The sequence below is a fragment of the Corvus moneduloides genome, chromosome 30 (assembly GCF_009650955.1).
Source record: "Corvus moneduloides isolate bCorMon1 chromosome 30, bCorMon1.pri, whole genome shotgun sequence".
In the NCBI taxonomy this organism is placed as follows: Eukaryota; Metazoa; Chordata; class Aves; order Passeriformes; family Corvidae; genus Corvus; species Corvus moneduloides.
Window position 1 is genome coordinate 1,047,865 of NC_045505.1, and position 14,829 is coordinate 1,062,693.

A 14,829-nucleotide genomic window follows, 5' to 3' on the forward strand; every position below is an offset into this window, starting at 1 on the left:
GTCCCCTATGGGATCACACCTGTCTCCCTATGGGGTCACACACCTGTCCCCTATGGGATCACACCTGTCCCCTATGGGATCACACCTGTCCCCCTATGGGGTCACACACCTGTCCCCTATGGGATCACACCTGTCCCCCTATGGGGTCACACACCTGTCCCCCTATGGGGTCACACCTGTCCCCCTATGGGGTCACACACCTGTCCCCCTATGGGGTCACACCTGTCCCCCTATGGGGTCACACACCTGTCCCCCTATGGGGTCACACACCTGTCCCCTATGGGATCACACCTGTCCCCCTATGGGGTCATACCTGTCCCCCTATGGGATCACACCTGTCCCCCTATGGGGTCACACACCTGTCCCCCTATGGGGTCATACCTGTCCCCCTATGGGATCACACCTGTCCCCCTATGGGGTCACACACCTGTCCCCCTATGGGGTCACACACCTGTCCCCTATGGGATCACACCTGTCCCCCTATGGGGTCACACACCTGTCCCCATACGAGTCACACACCTGTCCCCCTATGGGGTCACACACCTGTCCCCCTATGGGGTCACACCTGTCCCCCTATGGGGTCACACACCTGTCCCCTATGGGATCACACTTGTCCCCTATGGGATCACACCTGTCCCCCTATGGGGTCACACACCTGTCCCCCTATGGGGTCACACCTGTCCCCCTATGGGGTCACACACCTGTCCCCTATGGGATCACACCTGTCCCCCTATGGGGTCACACACCTGTGCCCATACGAGTCACACACCTGTCCCCCTATGGGGTCACACCTGTCCCCCTATGGGGTCACACACCTGTCCCCTATGGGGTCACACCTGTCCCCCTATGGGGTCACACACCTGTCCCCCTATGGGGTCACACACCTGTCGCCTATGGGATCACACCTGTCACCCTATGGGGTCACACACCTGTCCCCTATGGGGTCATACCTGTCCACTACGGGGATCAGACACCCCCTTTTGGTTTCCCACGCCACCAACTGGGGTCACCCCCGTCCCTGTGCTGATCACCCGTGTCCCAGCAGGTGTCACCCCTGTCCCAGCGGGGATCACCCCTGTCCCTGCAGGTGTCACCCCTGTCCCTGCAGGTGTCATCCCTGTCACAGAATCACAGAATTGCCAAGGTTCCAAGACACCTTCAGGATCACCCGGTCCCACCCAGCACTGCCCGTGGAGCCCCTAAACCACTGAAACCCTAAACCACATCACCTGGTGCCGGGTCCCGACACCCCTTGGACCCCACCAGGGACACCCCCGGCCGCCCCCAGCTCCCCGGGCAGCCCCTTCCAGTGCCAGCCCCTCCAACACTCCAGAATCGTCTCATCGCTTATCCTGCTCCCCTGACTCGCTTTAGGGCCGTTTCCTCGGGACAGGGCAGGAGGGGCGGCCCCACCTGGGACAATGGGGAGCGGTGGGATCCCCCCGAGCCTCCTCTCCTCCAGACCGAGCACCCCCGGCCGCCCCTCAGCGGGCGTTTTCCAGACCTTTCCCGAGCGTGGCTCCCTTGTCTGGACACTCTGCAGCCCCTCTGAAATGAGGGGCCCAGAGCTGGACACAGCCCTGGAGGGGTGGCCCCAGCACTGCCCAGCACAGGGGCAGGCGCTGGCCTGGTCCTGCTGGCCACTCTTCCTGCTCCAGCCCAGGTGACGCTGCCCACGTGGGCACAGCCGGGCTCGTGTCCAGCCCCTGTCCCCAGCCCCTTTCCCAGCTCTCCTCCCCAGCCCTCAGCATTCCATGGGGATGTTGTGACGCTGCTGCGGGACCCTTGGCCTTGGTGACCCTCACCCTGCTGGGCTCAGCCCATGGCTCCAGCCTGTCCTGATCCTCTGCAGGGCCTTCCCACCCTCCAGCAGATCCACATCCCACCCAGCTCGGTGTCACCTGTGAACCGACTCGGGGTGTCCCCAACCCCTCATCCCGGTCAGCAGCAAAGGTGTGAAACAGGAGCGGCCCCAGCAGCGACCCCGGGGAGCCCCACGGGAGCCTGGCCCCTCCTGGGTTTGGTTCCATTCCCCACCTGGGCCATCAGCCGGGACTGGACCCGCTGAGGATCCACCCCGTGCTCAGACACTGATCCAGGAGCTGCTGCGGGAGACGGTGCTGGACACGCCTGAAGGGCAGGGGGACATCCAGAGCTCTCCTGGGGACATCCAGAGCTCTCCTGAAGGGCAGGGGGACATCCAGAGCTCTCCTGGGGACATCCAGAGCTCTTCTGAAGGGCAGGGGGACATCCAGAGCTCTCCTGAAGGGGAGAGGGACATCCAGGGCTCTCCTGAAGGGCAGGGGGACATCCAGAGCTCTCCTGGGGACATCCAGGGCTCTCCCAAAGGGCAGGGGGACATCCAGAGCTCTCCCAAAGGACAGGGGGACATCCCCCACCTTCTTGTCCCCTGCTGAGCGGTCACTCCGTCACAGAAGGACACCAGGCCCCGCCTTTCCCCGAGCGTTGCCCTGCCCAGTGTCCTGCCCAGGCCGGGCTCAGCCCGCTGCGGGTCCAGGGGGGACGTTCTGGTGTCCCTCCTTCCCTCACCCACCAGGGAAAACCCCAACATTTTGGGGTCACTTGGCCCAAGTGGCGCTGTCCCCACCAGCCCTGGCCAGTGACAAAGGGCGGGTCCAGCGGCCCCTCCTCAGGTCCCAGGTGTGGCAGAAGTTCTCTCTCACACTCGGGAGCCTCCTGGACTGGGGTAACGTCCGGGTGACGTCCGGGTGACATTTGGGTGATGTCCGGGTGACGTTTGGGTGATGTTTGGGTGACGTCCGGGTGACGTCCGGCCAGGTGAGGCTGCCCAGGTGCCTGAGGGCCGATGGCCGCGGGAGCTCTGCGGGACAGTTCAGCCTCCCCTCACCCCTCAGCCTGGCTGGGGGTCTGGAACTGACCCCCCGTGACACCCGGCCTGCTGACCTCGCCCTGACCTCCACCCGCAGGCACTCGGCCGTATCGCCTTCGTCATCGTTATCATCGTCACCTTCATCATCGTCACCTTCATCATCATCATCATCTTCATCCTCATCACCTTCATCTTCGTCATTGTCATCATCGACACCTTCATCATTGTCACCTTCATCATCGTTATCTTCACCAGCATCACCTTTATTAGCATCACCTTCATCACTGTGACCTTCAATGCCACCTTCATCCTCATCACCTTCATCAGTGTCACCTTCACTGTCACCATCATCATCATTGTCATCATCCTCACCTCCGTTGTCACCACGATTGTCGCCTTCATCACCATGACCTTCCCTGGCACCTTCATCATCATCGTCATTCCCCTCATGGTCAGGGTCAGCACAATCAAACCCAAACGTCCCCGACGTTCAGAGCTGACCCAGCACCGCTCCTGCTCCACCTGTCCAGTCTGAAGGGCTTGGAGACCCCCAGGGCACACCTGGAGCCATTCTGGGCACACCTGGAGCCACCCAGGGCACACCTGGAGCCATTCTGGGCACACCTGGAGCCACCCAGGGCACACCTGGAGCCACCAGGGCACACCTGGAGCCGCCCAGGGCAGCACTCCAGAGCTGTGGGGTCACACCTGTCCCCTGCAGGGATCACAAACGCCCTCTATGGGGAGGACACGTGTCCTGTCGGTGTCACACGTGTCCTGCCGGTGTCACACGTGTCCCCTGTCAGTGTCACATGTCCCCTGTCGGTGTCACACATGTCCTGTCGGTGTCACACGTGTCCTGCAGGTGTCACACGTGTCCTGCCGGTGTCACATGTCCCCTGTCGGTGTCACACGTGTCCCCTGTTGGTGTCACACGTGTCCCCTGTCAGTGTCACGTGTCCCCTGTCAGTGTCCCACGTGTCCTGCCGGTGTCACACTGTCACGTGTCCCGGTGGGCTCACACACGTGTCCCTGTCACGTGTCCGTGTCACGTGTCCCCCGCGGGGCTCGGGCGCCCCCTGCCGGTTTCCCACGCCCCTGCACGTGCCGCACGTGCCGCCCACGGCCTCTGGCGCCCCCTACCGGCCGCGCGGCACGCCCGGGGCCAGCCCCGCCCAACTCCTGGCGCCGCTTCCGGCTTCCGGTGCGGGCCGGGGCCGGGCGGAAGCGGCGGCGGCGGCGGAAGCGGCGGCCATGGCGGCGGCGGCGGCGGCGGCGGGTCCCTGTCCCGGCCCCGGCCCCGGCCCCGGCGCCGCCCGCACGAAGAAGAAGCAGAAGCGCTTCGTGCCGCAGCGCGTGAAGCTGCCGCGGGCCGCGGACCCGCTGCTGGCGGTGCTGGGCTGGGGGGTCACGCACCAGGTCAGGACCCGGCACCGGGACCCCCGCGGGACCCCCGCTCCCCCCGCAGTACCCTCCCCCCTCCCTCCGGCACCCCTGTGTGCCCTCCCTTGGCCGCAGGATCCCCGGTCCTTAACCGCGGTCCCGGTCCCCCCAGCGAGACCCCCGTTCCCACCCGGGACCTCCGTGCCCCTCCCTCCCGGACCCCCGCGTGTTTTCCCCGCATCCCCCCACCTCGGGACCACCGTGTCCGTTCCCTGGGACCCTCATTTCCCCCGGAGCCCTCACGTCTCCCCCTGGCCGGGATCCCAAGTCCGCCATCCCCCGGGATCCCCGTCACCCCGGGATCCCCGTCACCCCCTCTCGCCCCTCTTGGGGGACCCCCGGGGACTTGGGGGTTGTTGTGGGGGTGGTTCCTGGGGGTCCCAACGCGTCCGTCCCCCGCCCCAGATCAACGAGCTGAGCCAGGTGCCGCTGCCCGTGATGTTGCTGCCCGACGACTTCAAAGCCAGCTCCAAAATCAAGGTCAACAACCACCTGTTCAACAGGTGAGCGGCGCCGGGGGGCCTGGGGGGTGTCCTGCAGCGGGGGACACCTCTAAAACCTCACGTTATGCCACGAACCCCCCCCCAAAACTCAGGGAGAACCTGCCCAGCCACTTCAAGTTCAAGGAATACTGTCCCCAGGTGTTCCGCAACCTGCGCGAGCGCTTCGGCGTTGACGACCAGGACTACCAGGTGGGTGGGGGGGACGCTTTGGGGGGGGGCCCCCCGGACTCTCCCCGCACTCGTGGCCACCCGACCCCTCCGCGTGTGCCCCCCAGGTGTCCCTGACGCGGAGCCCCCCGCGCTGGGTGGGCAGCGGCCACCGCCTGCTGCTCTCGGCCGACCGGACGCTGGTGCTGAAGGAGCTCTCGAGCGAGGACGTGGCCGATGTCCACGGGCTGCTGTCCCACTACCACCAGGTACGGGGGGCCTGTGGGGTGCGGGGGGCGGTCCCCGAGTGCGGGTGTGTCACCCTCGTCCCCCCCCACTCCCCCAGTACGTGGTGCAGTGCCACGGGCAGACGCTGCTGCCGCGGTTCCTGGGCATGTACCGGGTGAGCGTGGACAGCGAGGACACCTACCTGCTGGTCATGAGGAACCTGTTCAGCCACCGCCTGCCTGTGCACAGGAAGTACGACCTGAAGGTATCGGGGTGTCCCCTGAGCCCCCCGACTCCCGTTATGGGGCCAGCCTCCCTCAAAAACCCTCCCGTCACCTCTGTGCCCTGCTCCTCCCCAGGGCTCCCTCGTGGACCGAGAGGCCAGTGACAAGGAGAAGGTACCACAGGACGATGCTGTGACCCTCCCAGATTTAGGGGGGGGTCTCCAGGCGTCATGTTCCCTCTCCCCCAATAATAACAGTTCATTACCTGCCCCCCTCCCCCAGCAGGCCTCACTCCCCTGATGAGGTGGGGATCCAGCCTGGGGACCCCCACGGGCAGAGCCGCTGCCTGGGGGGGTCCTGCAGCCCCGGGGTGCCCCTCCAGCTCAGGGCTTTTGGGGGGGCCGCCCCTCCTGTCCCTCCACAGGGCAAGGAGCTGCCCACATTGAAGGACGTGGATTTCCTCAACAAGAACGAGAAGGTGTTCGTGGAGGAGGAGCAGCAGCGCGAGTTCATGGACAAGCTCAAGCGGGACGTGGAGGTGGGAACTGGGGGGCTTGCACCCCCGGGGGGCCGCGGGAGTGGCCCCCCCCACCCCAAATGAACCTAGGTTGGCCTCCCAGTGCCCAGGCTCTGAGGTTCGGGGGGCCATGGAAGCGTCCCCCACCCCTAATGACCCCTTCCTTGTCCCCCCAGTGCCGAGAGTCCGAGGGGTTTTTGGGGATTGTGCCCAGTACGTGATGGTTGTGGGGATCCCCTTCTCAGTGTTCAGGCTCTGGGGGTTTTGGGGGGGCAGCCCTCAAGGGTTTTGGCATTCCCCCCCCAACTCCCGCTGTTGCCCCGCAGTTCCTGGTGCAGCAGAAGCTGATGGACTACAGCCTGCTCCTGGGCATCCACGAGGTGGACCGGGGCGAGCAGGAGGAGGAGGAGGAGCTGGAGGAAGAGGAGCCTGGAGGAGGCGACGAGGGGGGGCTGGGGGGCCCCTATGGCACCTCCCCGGAGGGCCTGGGGGGGCTCCTCAACTCCTACCGGCCCCTGGGGCCCGGCGAGTTCGACCCCTGCGTGGACGTGTACGCCTTGCGCGGGGCCGAGGGTGAGCGGGGGGGGGCTTGGGGTGAGGGGGGGGGTGTGGGGTGGGGTTTGGGGGTGCAGGGAGCGCTGACCCCCCCCCGCCCCCCCTCGCTGTGCCCCCCAGGAGCCCCCCGGCGCGAGGTTTATTTCATGGGGCTCATCGATGTTCTCACCCAGTACGACGCCCGCAAGAAGGCGGCGCACGCGGCCAAGACCGTCAAACACGGGGTGAGGGGGGGCCCGAGCCGGGAGGAGCACCCCTGAATTGGGGGGATCCGAGCTGGGGGGAGCACCCCCGAACTGGGGGGATCACCTCTGAGCCGGGGGGAGCGCCCCTGAATTGGGGGGATCACCTCCGAGCCGGTGAATTGGGGAGTGCCGGGGCTTCCCCTTGGTTTTTTGGGGAGTGGGGTTCTTGGCGTGCTGAAGGCGGAGAGAGGGAAGGGCTGGGGGGGCCTGGAGTGGGGGGGCGACCCTTCAGGGGAGGCTTTGAGGGGGGGTTAAGGCCCTGGCAGGGTCGGGGGGGGCAGGAGGGGGTGGGGGGTGGTGGGTGAAACTGTAGGGGGTGCCTGGGCAGGTGTTGCTCGCTGTGGGGGGGTTTTGGGGAGGGGTCAGTTCCCAGGGGTATTGTGGGGGCCTCATTTTGGGGTGGGGGGTGTCAGGAGGGGCTGGGGGGGGTCGGTTCCCAGGGTATCTGGGGCGGGGGGCTGCTCCTGGCGTGCGTGTGGGGTCTGAGCCGGTGTCCCCAGGCCGGAGCCGAGATCTCCACGGTGCACCCCGAGCAATACGCCAAGCGCTTCCTCGACTTCATCACCAACATCTTCGCCTGAAGGGGGGCCCCGACCCCTCCCCGCGGGACCAAAACCCCCCTAGGGTGCGCTGCCCCCCCCCCCCCCCATGCTCAGTGCCCCCACAGCAGCCCCCCCCCAGTGGGGTTTCACTACTCAAGTGCCTTAACTTTATGTAAGGGGGGCCTGGGGGACTCCAGCCCTGGCATGGGGGGGTCTGGAGTGCCCCCCTCCCCCCCCACAAGGGGCTCTGGGACCCTTCTGCCCCCCCCGAAAGCTGGGAGGGGGGGGTCAAACACTACTTGCCCCAGGGAAGGGGGCCCCCACCCCTCTTCCGAATGAGGCTGGGGGGGAACACACCCTGCCCCCCTCCCTGTGGGACCTGGGGGGGCTCCAGAGCTCCCCCCCTTTACTGCAGCTCCCGGGGGTCAGGGGAGGACCCCGGCCTGGTGTGACCCTGGGGGGGCGGGGCCCTGCTGGGCTGACACCCCTGTCCCCCATTTGCGGGAGTGTCGTGTGTCGTCCCCCCCCCTCCATGACCAGCGGGGCTCCCCTGCATGGATGGGGCTCCTTCCCCCGCTCCGTACCCCGAGAAATAAATTATTGAACCGGCCCTGAGTCTGCCGCCTTCCCTGGGCTCCTCGGACCCCTCTGCGCCCCCCGCGGGCACCCCCATTCCCAGGGACCCCCTCCCCAAATTCCCGGCTCCAGGCCCCGCCCCCTGCCGGCTCCGTTTCCGCCGCCGCTGTGGCTCCGCCCTCGGCCCCGCCCCCGGCGCCGTTGCCATGGCGACGTCCTCCCGCCCGGCCCCGCGCGCCGTTGCCATGGCCCCGCCCCTCCCCCCCGTTGCCATGGCGGCCCCGCCCCGCGCGGTCACGTGACGCGGCCCCGCGCAGGGCGCCCCCCGCCGCCGGACGCGCCCGCCATGCTGCGCCCGCCCGGGCCCGGTGGGTGCGGGACCCCCGATACCCCCCGGGACCCCCCGGCACCGCCCCGGCCTCCCCGCCGCGCTCCCCGCCCCGGCCTGACCCCCCCCCCCCCCCCCGGCAGCCCGCTCTGCCCGCGCCCCCCGCCCCGGGCCTGGTGCTGCCTCCACCGCAGCGCCCCCCTGGGCCCCTCCCCGGGCCTGTCCGTTCCTCCCCCCGAGCCTCAGCGGGACCCCCCGAACCCCCCCCGGGCGTTATCGGGACCCCCCGACCTCCCCTCGGCTCTCATCGGGACCCCCCGGGCCCCTCCTCAGGCCTGTTCCGTCCCCGCCCCGGGCCTCAGCGGGACCCCTCACGCCCCCCGGGCCTGTCCGGTCACCGGCTGGGCTTGTCCCCTCGCCCGGGCCTCATCCGGACCCCCCCGGGGCTGTCCTGCCCTCCCCGGGCCTCATCGAGACCCCCCAGCTCCCCGGGGGGGGTTCAGCCCCCCCATTCCGGGCCGCATCCCCCATCCCCCACCCTGATCCCTCCCCCCCCCCCCCCCCCGCGTGGAGCCCCTCGCGAATCTCGGGGGTGGGGGACCCCCGGGGTGGGGGGGGCAGCACGTCCAGCCCCCCCCGGCCAGGGGACCCCCCCACACCGAGGGTGGGCAAACAGCCCTCGACGCCCAATGCGGGGGTGCTGAACGGGTTTTGGGGGGGCCGGGGGGGCTGGAGACCCCCAGAAGCTGGTGACCCCCCCCCCAAAACGCTGGCGGGGTGCTGGGGCTGCGGGTGCTGTGGGGTCCCCTGGGGACACGGAGGGGGTGACGCTGCTGTTGTTATTGTAGGGTCACCTGGGCGGGGGGGGATCGGGGGGGCTGACGAGCCCCCAAATTGGGTCTGGGGGGTGATGGGGACCATCTGTGACCCCCCCTTGTCTCCCCGTGTCCCCCCAGTCCCGGGCTCGTGGCTCTGCTGACCCACCGGCGCCTCCACTCGTGTCCCCCATGGGCTCACCAGGTGGGTGCGGGGGACACCCCGCTCTGGGGACCCCCCCCGGCCGTGTGCGCCCCACTCGGGCACCCCCCTGGCTCTGGGGACGCCCCCGGCTCTGGAGACCCCCTTGGGACCCTCCCCCTGGGCTGTGGGGGTCTCCTCGCGCAGCCCCCACCGTGAGACCCCCTCCGAACACCTCTCCCGGGCACCCCCTTAATCTGTGGGACCCCCACCGGCCATGGAGCCTCCTCGGGCTCTGGGGACCACCCTCGGGCACCCCCGGGCTGTGGGGACCCCGCTGGATGGGGAGGGAGGTGCTGGGGAGGCCCCAAACCTTGCCCCCACCCCCCCAGAGGTTTTGGGGTGGGGGGGGCAGCTTTGGGGGGTTTGGGGGCAGATTTGCGGGACGGGGGCAGTTTTAACCCTTGAGGTGGCACCTTGGGTGGGTAAATGTCCCCTCATGGGGGCAGGGGGACACTGTGGCCCCCTCAGGGACCCCCTGGGTGCTGTGTCTGGGCTCTGGGCGTTCTGGGGGAGTCCCTTAAGTACCCAAACTCTGAGGGTTTTGGGGGGGTCATGTTCAGACTTGGATGGTTTTTGGGGGCACCCCACAGCCCCCAAGCTCTGGGGTCTTGGAGGCTCCATGCCCAGTGCCAGAGGATTTTGGGGATCCATGCCCAGGCTCTAAGAGGTTTTGGGGCTCCATGTCCAGTCTCAGAGGGATTTGGGAGTCTGTGCCCAGTCTCAGGCTTCTAAGATCCCGTGCCCAGATTTTGGGGTTCCAGGCCTCCTATGGCCAGCCTTTGATGGTTTTGGGGTGTCCCCACCCATGTTCTTTGTCCTGTCAAGGATGTCAGGGTGTGTGGGGGCCACCAGGTGATGGGGTCTGGTCCATGGGGATTTCGGGGGTCCCTGACAGTTTTGGGGTCCCCCAGGGTCATCCATGCTGTCAAGGATGTTGGGGTGCAGGGGGGCCACCAAGAGCCAGGTGATGGTTGATGGTGGGGTCCAGGCTTAGAAGATTTTGGGGGGTCCATCCCCAGCCCCTGATGGTTTGGGGGGGGTCTGTGCCCAGGCTCCAAGCCCAGCCCGTGACGGTTTTGGGGTGTCCCCCTTCCCTGGTGTTATTTGTGCTGTTGGGGATGTTGGGGTGTGGGAGGATGGCACCAAAGGGATCCGGGTCTCTGGGGGTTTGGGGTTCTGTGCCCAGCCCCCGATGGTTTGGGGTGTCCCGGGTGTTCCCAGTCTCTGGGGGGTTGGGGTACCTGTGCCCAGCCTGACAGTTTTGGGGTGTCCCCTGCAGTGTTGTTCACGCTGTGGAGGATGTTGGGGTGTGGGGGCCCCACCAGGAGTTGGGTGACAGTGCCAGGGGGGTCCAGTCTCTGGCCATGTGGGGGTCTGTGCCAGGCCCTGATGTTTCAGGGTGTCCATGGGTGCTTTGGGGTCCGTGCCCAATCTCTGAGTGTTTCAGAGTGTCCATGCCCAGTCCCTGGCTGTTTTGGGGTGTCCATGGGTGTTTTGGGTTGTTTGTGCCCAGCCCCTGGGTGTTTTAGAGTGTCCATGGGTGTTTTGGGGCCCATGCCCAATCTCTGGGTGTTTTAGGGTGTCCATGGGTGTTTTGGGGTGTTTGTGCCCAGCCCCTGGGTGTTTTAGAGTGTCCATGGGTGTTTTGGGGCCCCATGCCCAATCTCTGGGTGTTTTAGGGTATCCATGGGTGTTTTGGGGCCCCATACCCAATCTCTGGGTGTTTTAGGGTGTCCGTGGGTGTTTTGGGGTGTCCATGTCCACTCCCTGGCTGTTCAGCCATCCTTCCCCAACCCCTGACGCTCCGGGCTGTCCCCGCAGTGTCCTTCGTGCTGTCGAGGATGTCGGGGTGCGGGGGCCCCGCCAAGAGCCGGGTGACGGTGCCGAAGCGCGTGTGGGAGTTCGTGACGCGGGAGCGCGCGGCGCGCCTGGCGCTGCTGGCGCAGGAGGCGCGGGTGCGGATCCTGGTGGACGGCGAGACCCCCGAGCTGTACGTGCTGCAGCTCTGCGCGACCCCCCCGGGCCCCCCCGGCGGCGCGGGGCTCTGCCCGGCCCGCAAGGCGCTCAAGGCGCTGCTCAAGGAGACGGAGAAGGAGCTGAAGAAGCGCAGCCAGCGGCACGGGGAGGTGTTGGGGGCCCGGCCGGAGCCCCCCGCGGGTGCCGCCGGTGCCCCCGGCGCGGGCTCGGCGCGGGACGAGGAGCCGGAGCGGCAGTGCCCGATCTGCCTGGGCGAGATGCGCGGCCCGCGCACGCTGGAGCGCTGCCGGCACTCGTTCTGCGGGGAGTGCATCGCGCGGGCGCTGCAGGTGCGCTCCGCCTGCCCCGTCTGCGGCCGCTTCTACGGGCAGCTGGTGGGCAACCAGCCCCCCGACGGCCGCATGCTGGTCACCCGCGACGCCGCGCTGCCCCTGCCCGGCTACGAGGCCTTCGGCACCATCATCATCCAGTACGTCTTCCCGCCCGGCGTGCAGGGGGTGAGTGCGGCCGCGGGGCGGGTCTCAAATCCTGCTCGGCGATCCCAAATCCTGGCGGGTGGCTCTGGCCCAGCCCTGTGCCCCCAGCGTACCCCAAATGGCCCGGGTTCAGCTCTGTGCCCCCAAATCCTGCGGAGTGCTCTCAGCACTCCTGAAGTGCCCCAAAACCATGATGGGTGCCCCAACCTGGTGCTGTGTCCCCAACACTTCTGGGTGCCTTCAAGTCCTGATGAGGGCACCCGGCCACAGTCTGTGGTCCTGGCACCCTTGGGTGTCCCCAAATCTTGTTGGGTGGCCCTAGCACAGTCCTGTGTCCCCAACACCCTCAGGTCCTGCTGGATGGCCCTGGGTGTCCCCAAATACCCCTGACCCAGCTCTGTGCCCCCAATGCCCCTGGGTGCCCCCAGATCCCAAGGAGTGCATGGAGCACCCCTGGGTGCCCCAAAACTGTGATGGGTACCCCAAGCCAGTCCTGTGCCCCAAACGCCCCTGGGTGCCCCCAAATGCCCCTGGGTGCCCCCAAATGCTCCTGAGCCAGCCCTGTGCCCCTGGCACTCCTGAGTGGCCTCAAAGACTCTACAGGAACCCCCTGACCTGGTCCTGTGCCCCCAACAGCCCTGGGTACCCCCAGACCCTGCTGCTGGGTGTACCCAGCATCCCTGGGCTATCCACACATCCTGACAGGTGTCCTTGGGAGTTCCCAAATCTTTATGGGTGTTGCTGGCACCCCTGGTGCCCTCAAATGCCCCTGATGCAGCCCTGTGTCCCTAACACCCCTGTGCTCCCGACACCCCTGGGTGCCCCAAACCCTGCTGGGTGCCCCCATCCTGTGCCCCCAGCCCTGATCCCCATCCCCCTCATCCCTCCTGTCCCCCCCATCCTTTGTCCCCCACCCTGACCAGTGCCCGCCACCCCCCAGGCAGGTGAAGCACCCCCCAGCCCTGTCCCCCTGTCCCTTGTCCCCACCCTTACCTGGTGTGTGTCCCCTCTGTCCCCTGTGCAGGTGGAGCACCTGAATCTGGGGTGCGGTACCCGGGCACCACACGGGCAGTGGCACCTGTCCCCTGTGCCCCCGGTCACTTCCCTCCCACCCTGGCCCCTGTCCCCACCCCAGGTGGACACTCGAGGGTGCAGTGCCTGGGCACCCCCACCCTTACCTGTACCCCCATCCCCTGCATGGGCAGAGCACCCGCACCTGGGGATGTGGTACCTGGGCGCCACACGGGCAGTGCCCCTGTCCCCTGTGCCCCCCGTCCCTCCCCCCCTTACCTGTGCCCCCTGTACAGGTGGCACCCCTGAACCCGGGGGTGCAGTACCCCAGAACAGACGCTGGCATCTGTCCCCCTGTGCCCCCCGTCACTCCCCCCTCACCTGTAACCCCACGGGAGGAGCACCCGAACCCGGGGGTGCCGTACCTGTGCCCCCCTCACCTGTGCCCCGTGCCCCGTGCAGGTGGAGCACCCGAACCCGGGGGTGCGGTACCCTGGCACCACGCGGGTGGCATACCTGCCCGACTGCCCCGAGGGGAACAAGGTGCTGGGGCTGTTCCGCAAGGCCTTCGCCCAGCGCCTCACCTTCACCGTGGGCACCTCGCTGACCACCGGCCGTGCCAACGTCATCACCTGGAACGACATCCACCACAAGACCAACTGCACCGGCGGGCCCCAGCTGTGCGGGGGGCACCGGGGGGGCTGGGGGGCACCTGGGGGGTTCCTGGGAACACCTGGGGGGCATCTGAGGGGTCGGGGAGCAACGTCCAGCACAGACTGCCTGCACCCAGCTGTGCGAGGGGGGCACCTGGGGGGGCTGATGGGCACCTGGGGACATGGGAGGGCACCCGAGGGGTGGGGGAACAACGTCCACCACAAGACCAATGGTGCCAGCGGGCATCGGGTGTGCGGGGGGAGGGGACTGGGGGCACTGGGGGGGCAGCTGGGGTGTGTGGGGGAAGGGAGGGTGGCTGAAGGGAGAGCACCCGGGGGGGGGCACGGCCTGACTGACTCCCCCCTCTGCCCCCAGGTTCGGGTACCCCGACCCCACGTACCTCGCCCGGGTGCAGGAGGAGCTGCGGGCCAAGGGCATCACCGAGGACTGAGTGGGGGGGCAGGGACCCCTCCCGGGCAGGGGGATCCCCCCACGCACCGGGACCCCCCCAGGATCCCCCCGGACCCTCCCTGGGCAGCGGGACCTCCCCAGACAGCAGGAACCCCCCGGGCAGGGGGATCCCCCCATTCAACGGGACCCCCGGGGCAGGAGGACCACCCCCCTGGGCAGAGGGACCCCCCCAGGCAACGGGACCCCCCATGCGGGGGGATTCCCCCATACAACAGGACCACCCCTGAGCAGGGGGAGCCCCCCGGCCCCCCTGGCTGGTGGGGGGGGCACAAGGAGGGGGCCAGGTCCCCCCGGGGGGGCCGGTGCCGCAGAGCCCCCCCAGCACGGACAGACGGACCCCTGTACATAGCCCTGACCCCCAGGACGGACGGGGGGATCCCTGCCCCCTGCCCCCCCAGCCCCGGGGGGGTCCCACCCTCGGGGGGCGTTATTTATTTTTTATTTCCCCCCCAGGTCTGTAACTTTGATCCAATAAAAATATGCAATGGATTGAGGGGTGTGGGGGGGCTGGGGAGCGTGGGGGTACATGGGGGGTGGGGGACAGAGCTGGGGATGCTGCCGTGGGATTTTGGGATGGGACGTGGAGATTGGGATGCTGGGATGAGGGCATCGGGATGGGGACATCAGGACATTGGGATGGACGTGGGGACATTGGAATGGGGCACCAGGATGAAAACATTGGGATGGGGACATGGGCATGGGACAGCATGATGTGACACTGGCCTGGGGCTGTGTGCATGGGACACTGGGATGGGACACTGGGATGGGGATGTGTAATGGGGGCACTGGGCTGGGACCTGGGCTGGGGGCAGTGGGATGAGACACCAGGCTGGGACACTGGGCTGGGAAACCAGGATGGAAACACTGGGATGGGACACTGAAATGGGACATCGGGATTTCGGGACGTGGGCACTGGGCTGGGCCCTGAGGTCAGGGGGATACTGGGGTGGGACAACACAGAGTCATGGGATGGACTGGGTTAGGAGGACCCTAAACCCATCTGGTTCCACCCCTGCCATGGGCAGGGACACCTCCCACTGCCCCAGGCTGCTCCAAGCTCC

At 67.7% G+C, this 14,829-nt stretch overlaps 2 protein-coding genes across 2 annotated transcripts; both read left to right on the plus strand.

Annotated features, from left to right (window-relative positions):
- Window positions 1-4,114: 4,114 nt before the first annotated feature.
- Window positions 4,115-7,865, plus strand: PIP4K2C (phosphatidylinositol-5-phosphate 4-kinase type 2 gamma). Its single transcript, XM_032094170.1, has 10 exons — window positions 4,115-4,270; window positions 4,700-4,797; window positions 4,890-4,986; window positions 5,073-5,213; window positions 5,291-5,437; window positions 5,532-5,570; window positions 5,821-5,934; window positions 6,240-6,486; window positions 6,589-6,692; window positions 7,214-7,865. The coding sequence occupies exons 2-10, from the start codon at window positions 4,733-4,735 to the stop codon at window positions 7,292-7,294; spliced, it is 1,035 nt and encodes a 344-aa protein (XP_031950061.1). The 5' UTR covers window positions 4,115-4,270; window positions 4,700-4,732; the 3' UTR covers window positions 7,295-7,865.
- A 276-nt stretch (window positions 7,866-8,141) lies between these two features.
- DTX3 (deltex E3 ubiquitin ligase 3) lies at window positions 8,142-14,257 on the plus strand. Its single transcript, XM_032094155.1, has 5 exons — window positions 8,142-8,199; window positions 9,116-9,179; window positions 11,001-11,653; window positions 13,106-13,323; window positions 13,673-14,257. The coding sequence occupies exons 2-5, from the start codon at window positions 9,167-9,169 to the stop codon at window positions 13,746-13,748; spliced, it is 960 nt and encodes a 319-aa protein (XP_031950046.1). The 5' UTR covers window positions 8,142-8,199; window positions 9,116-9,166; the 3' UTR covers window positions 13,749-14,257.
- The last annotated feature ends 572 nt before the right edge of the window (window positions 14,258-14,829 follow it).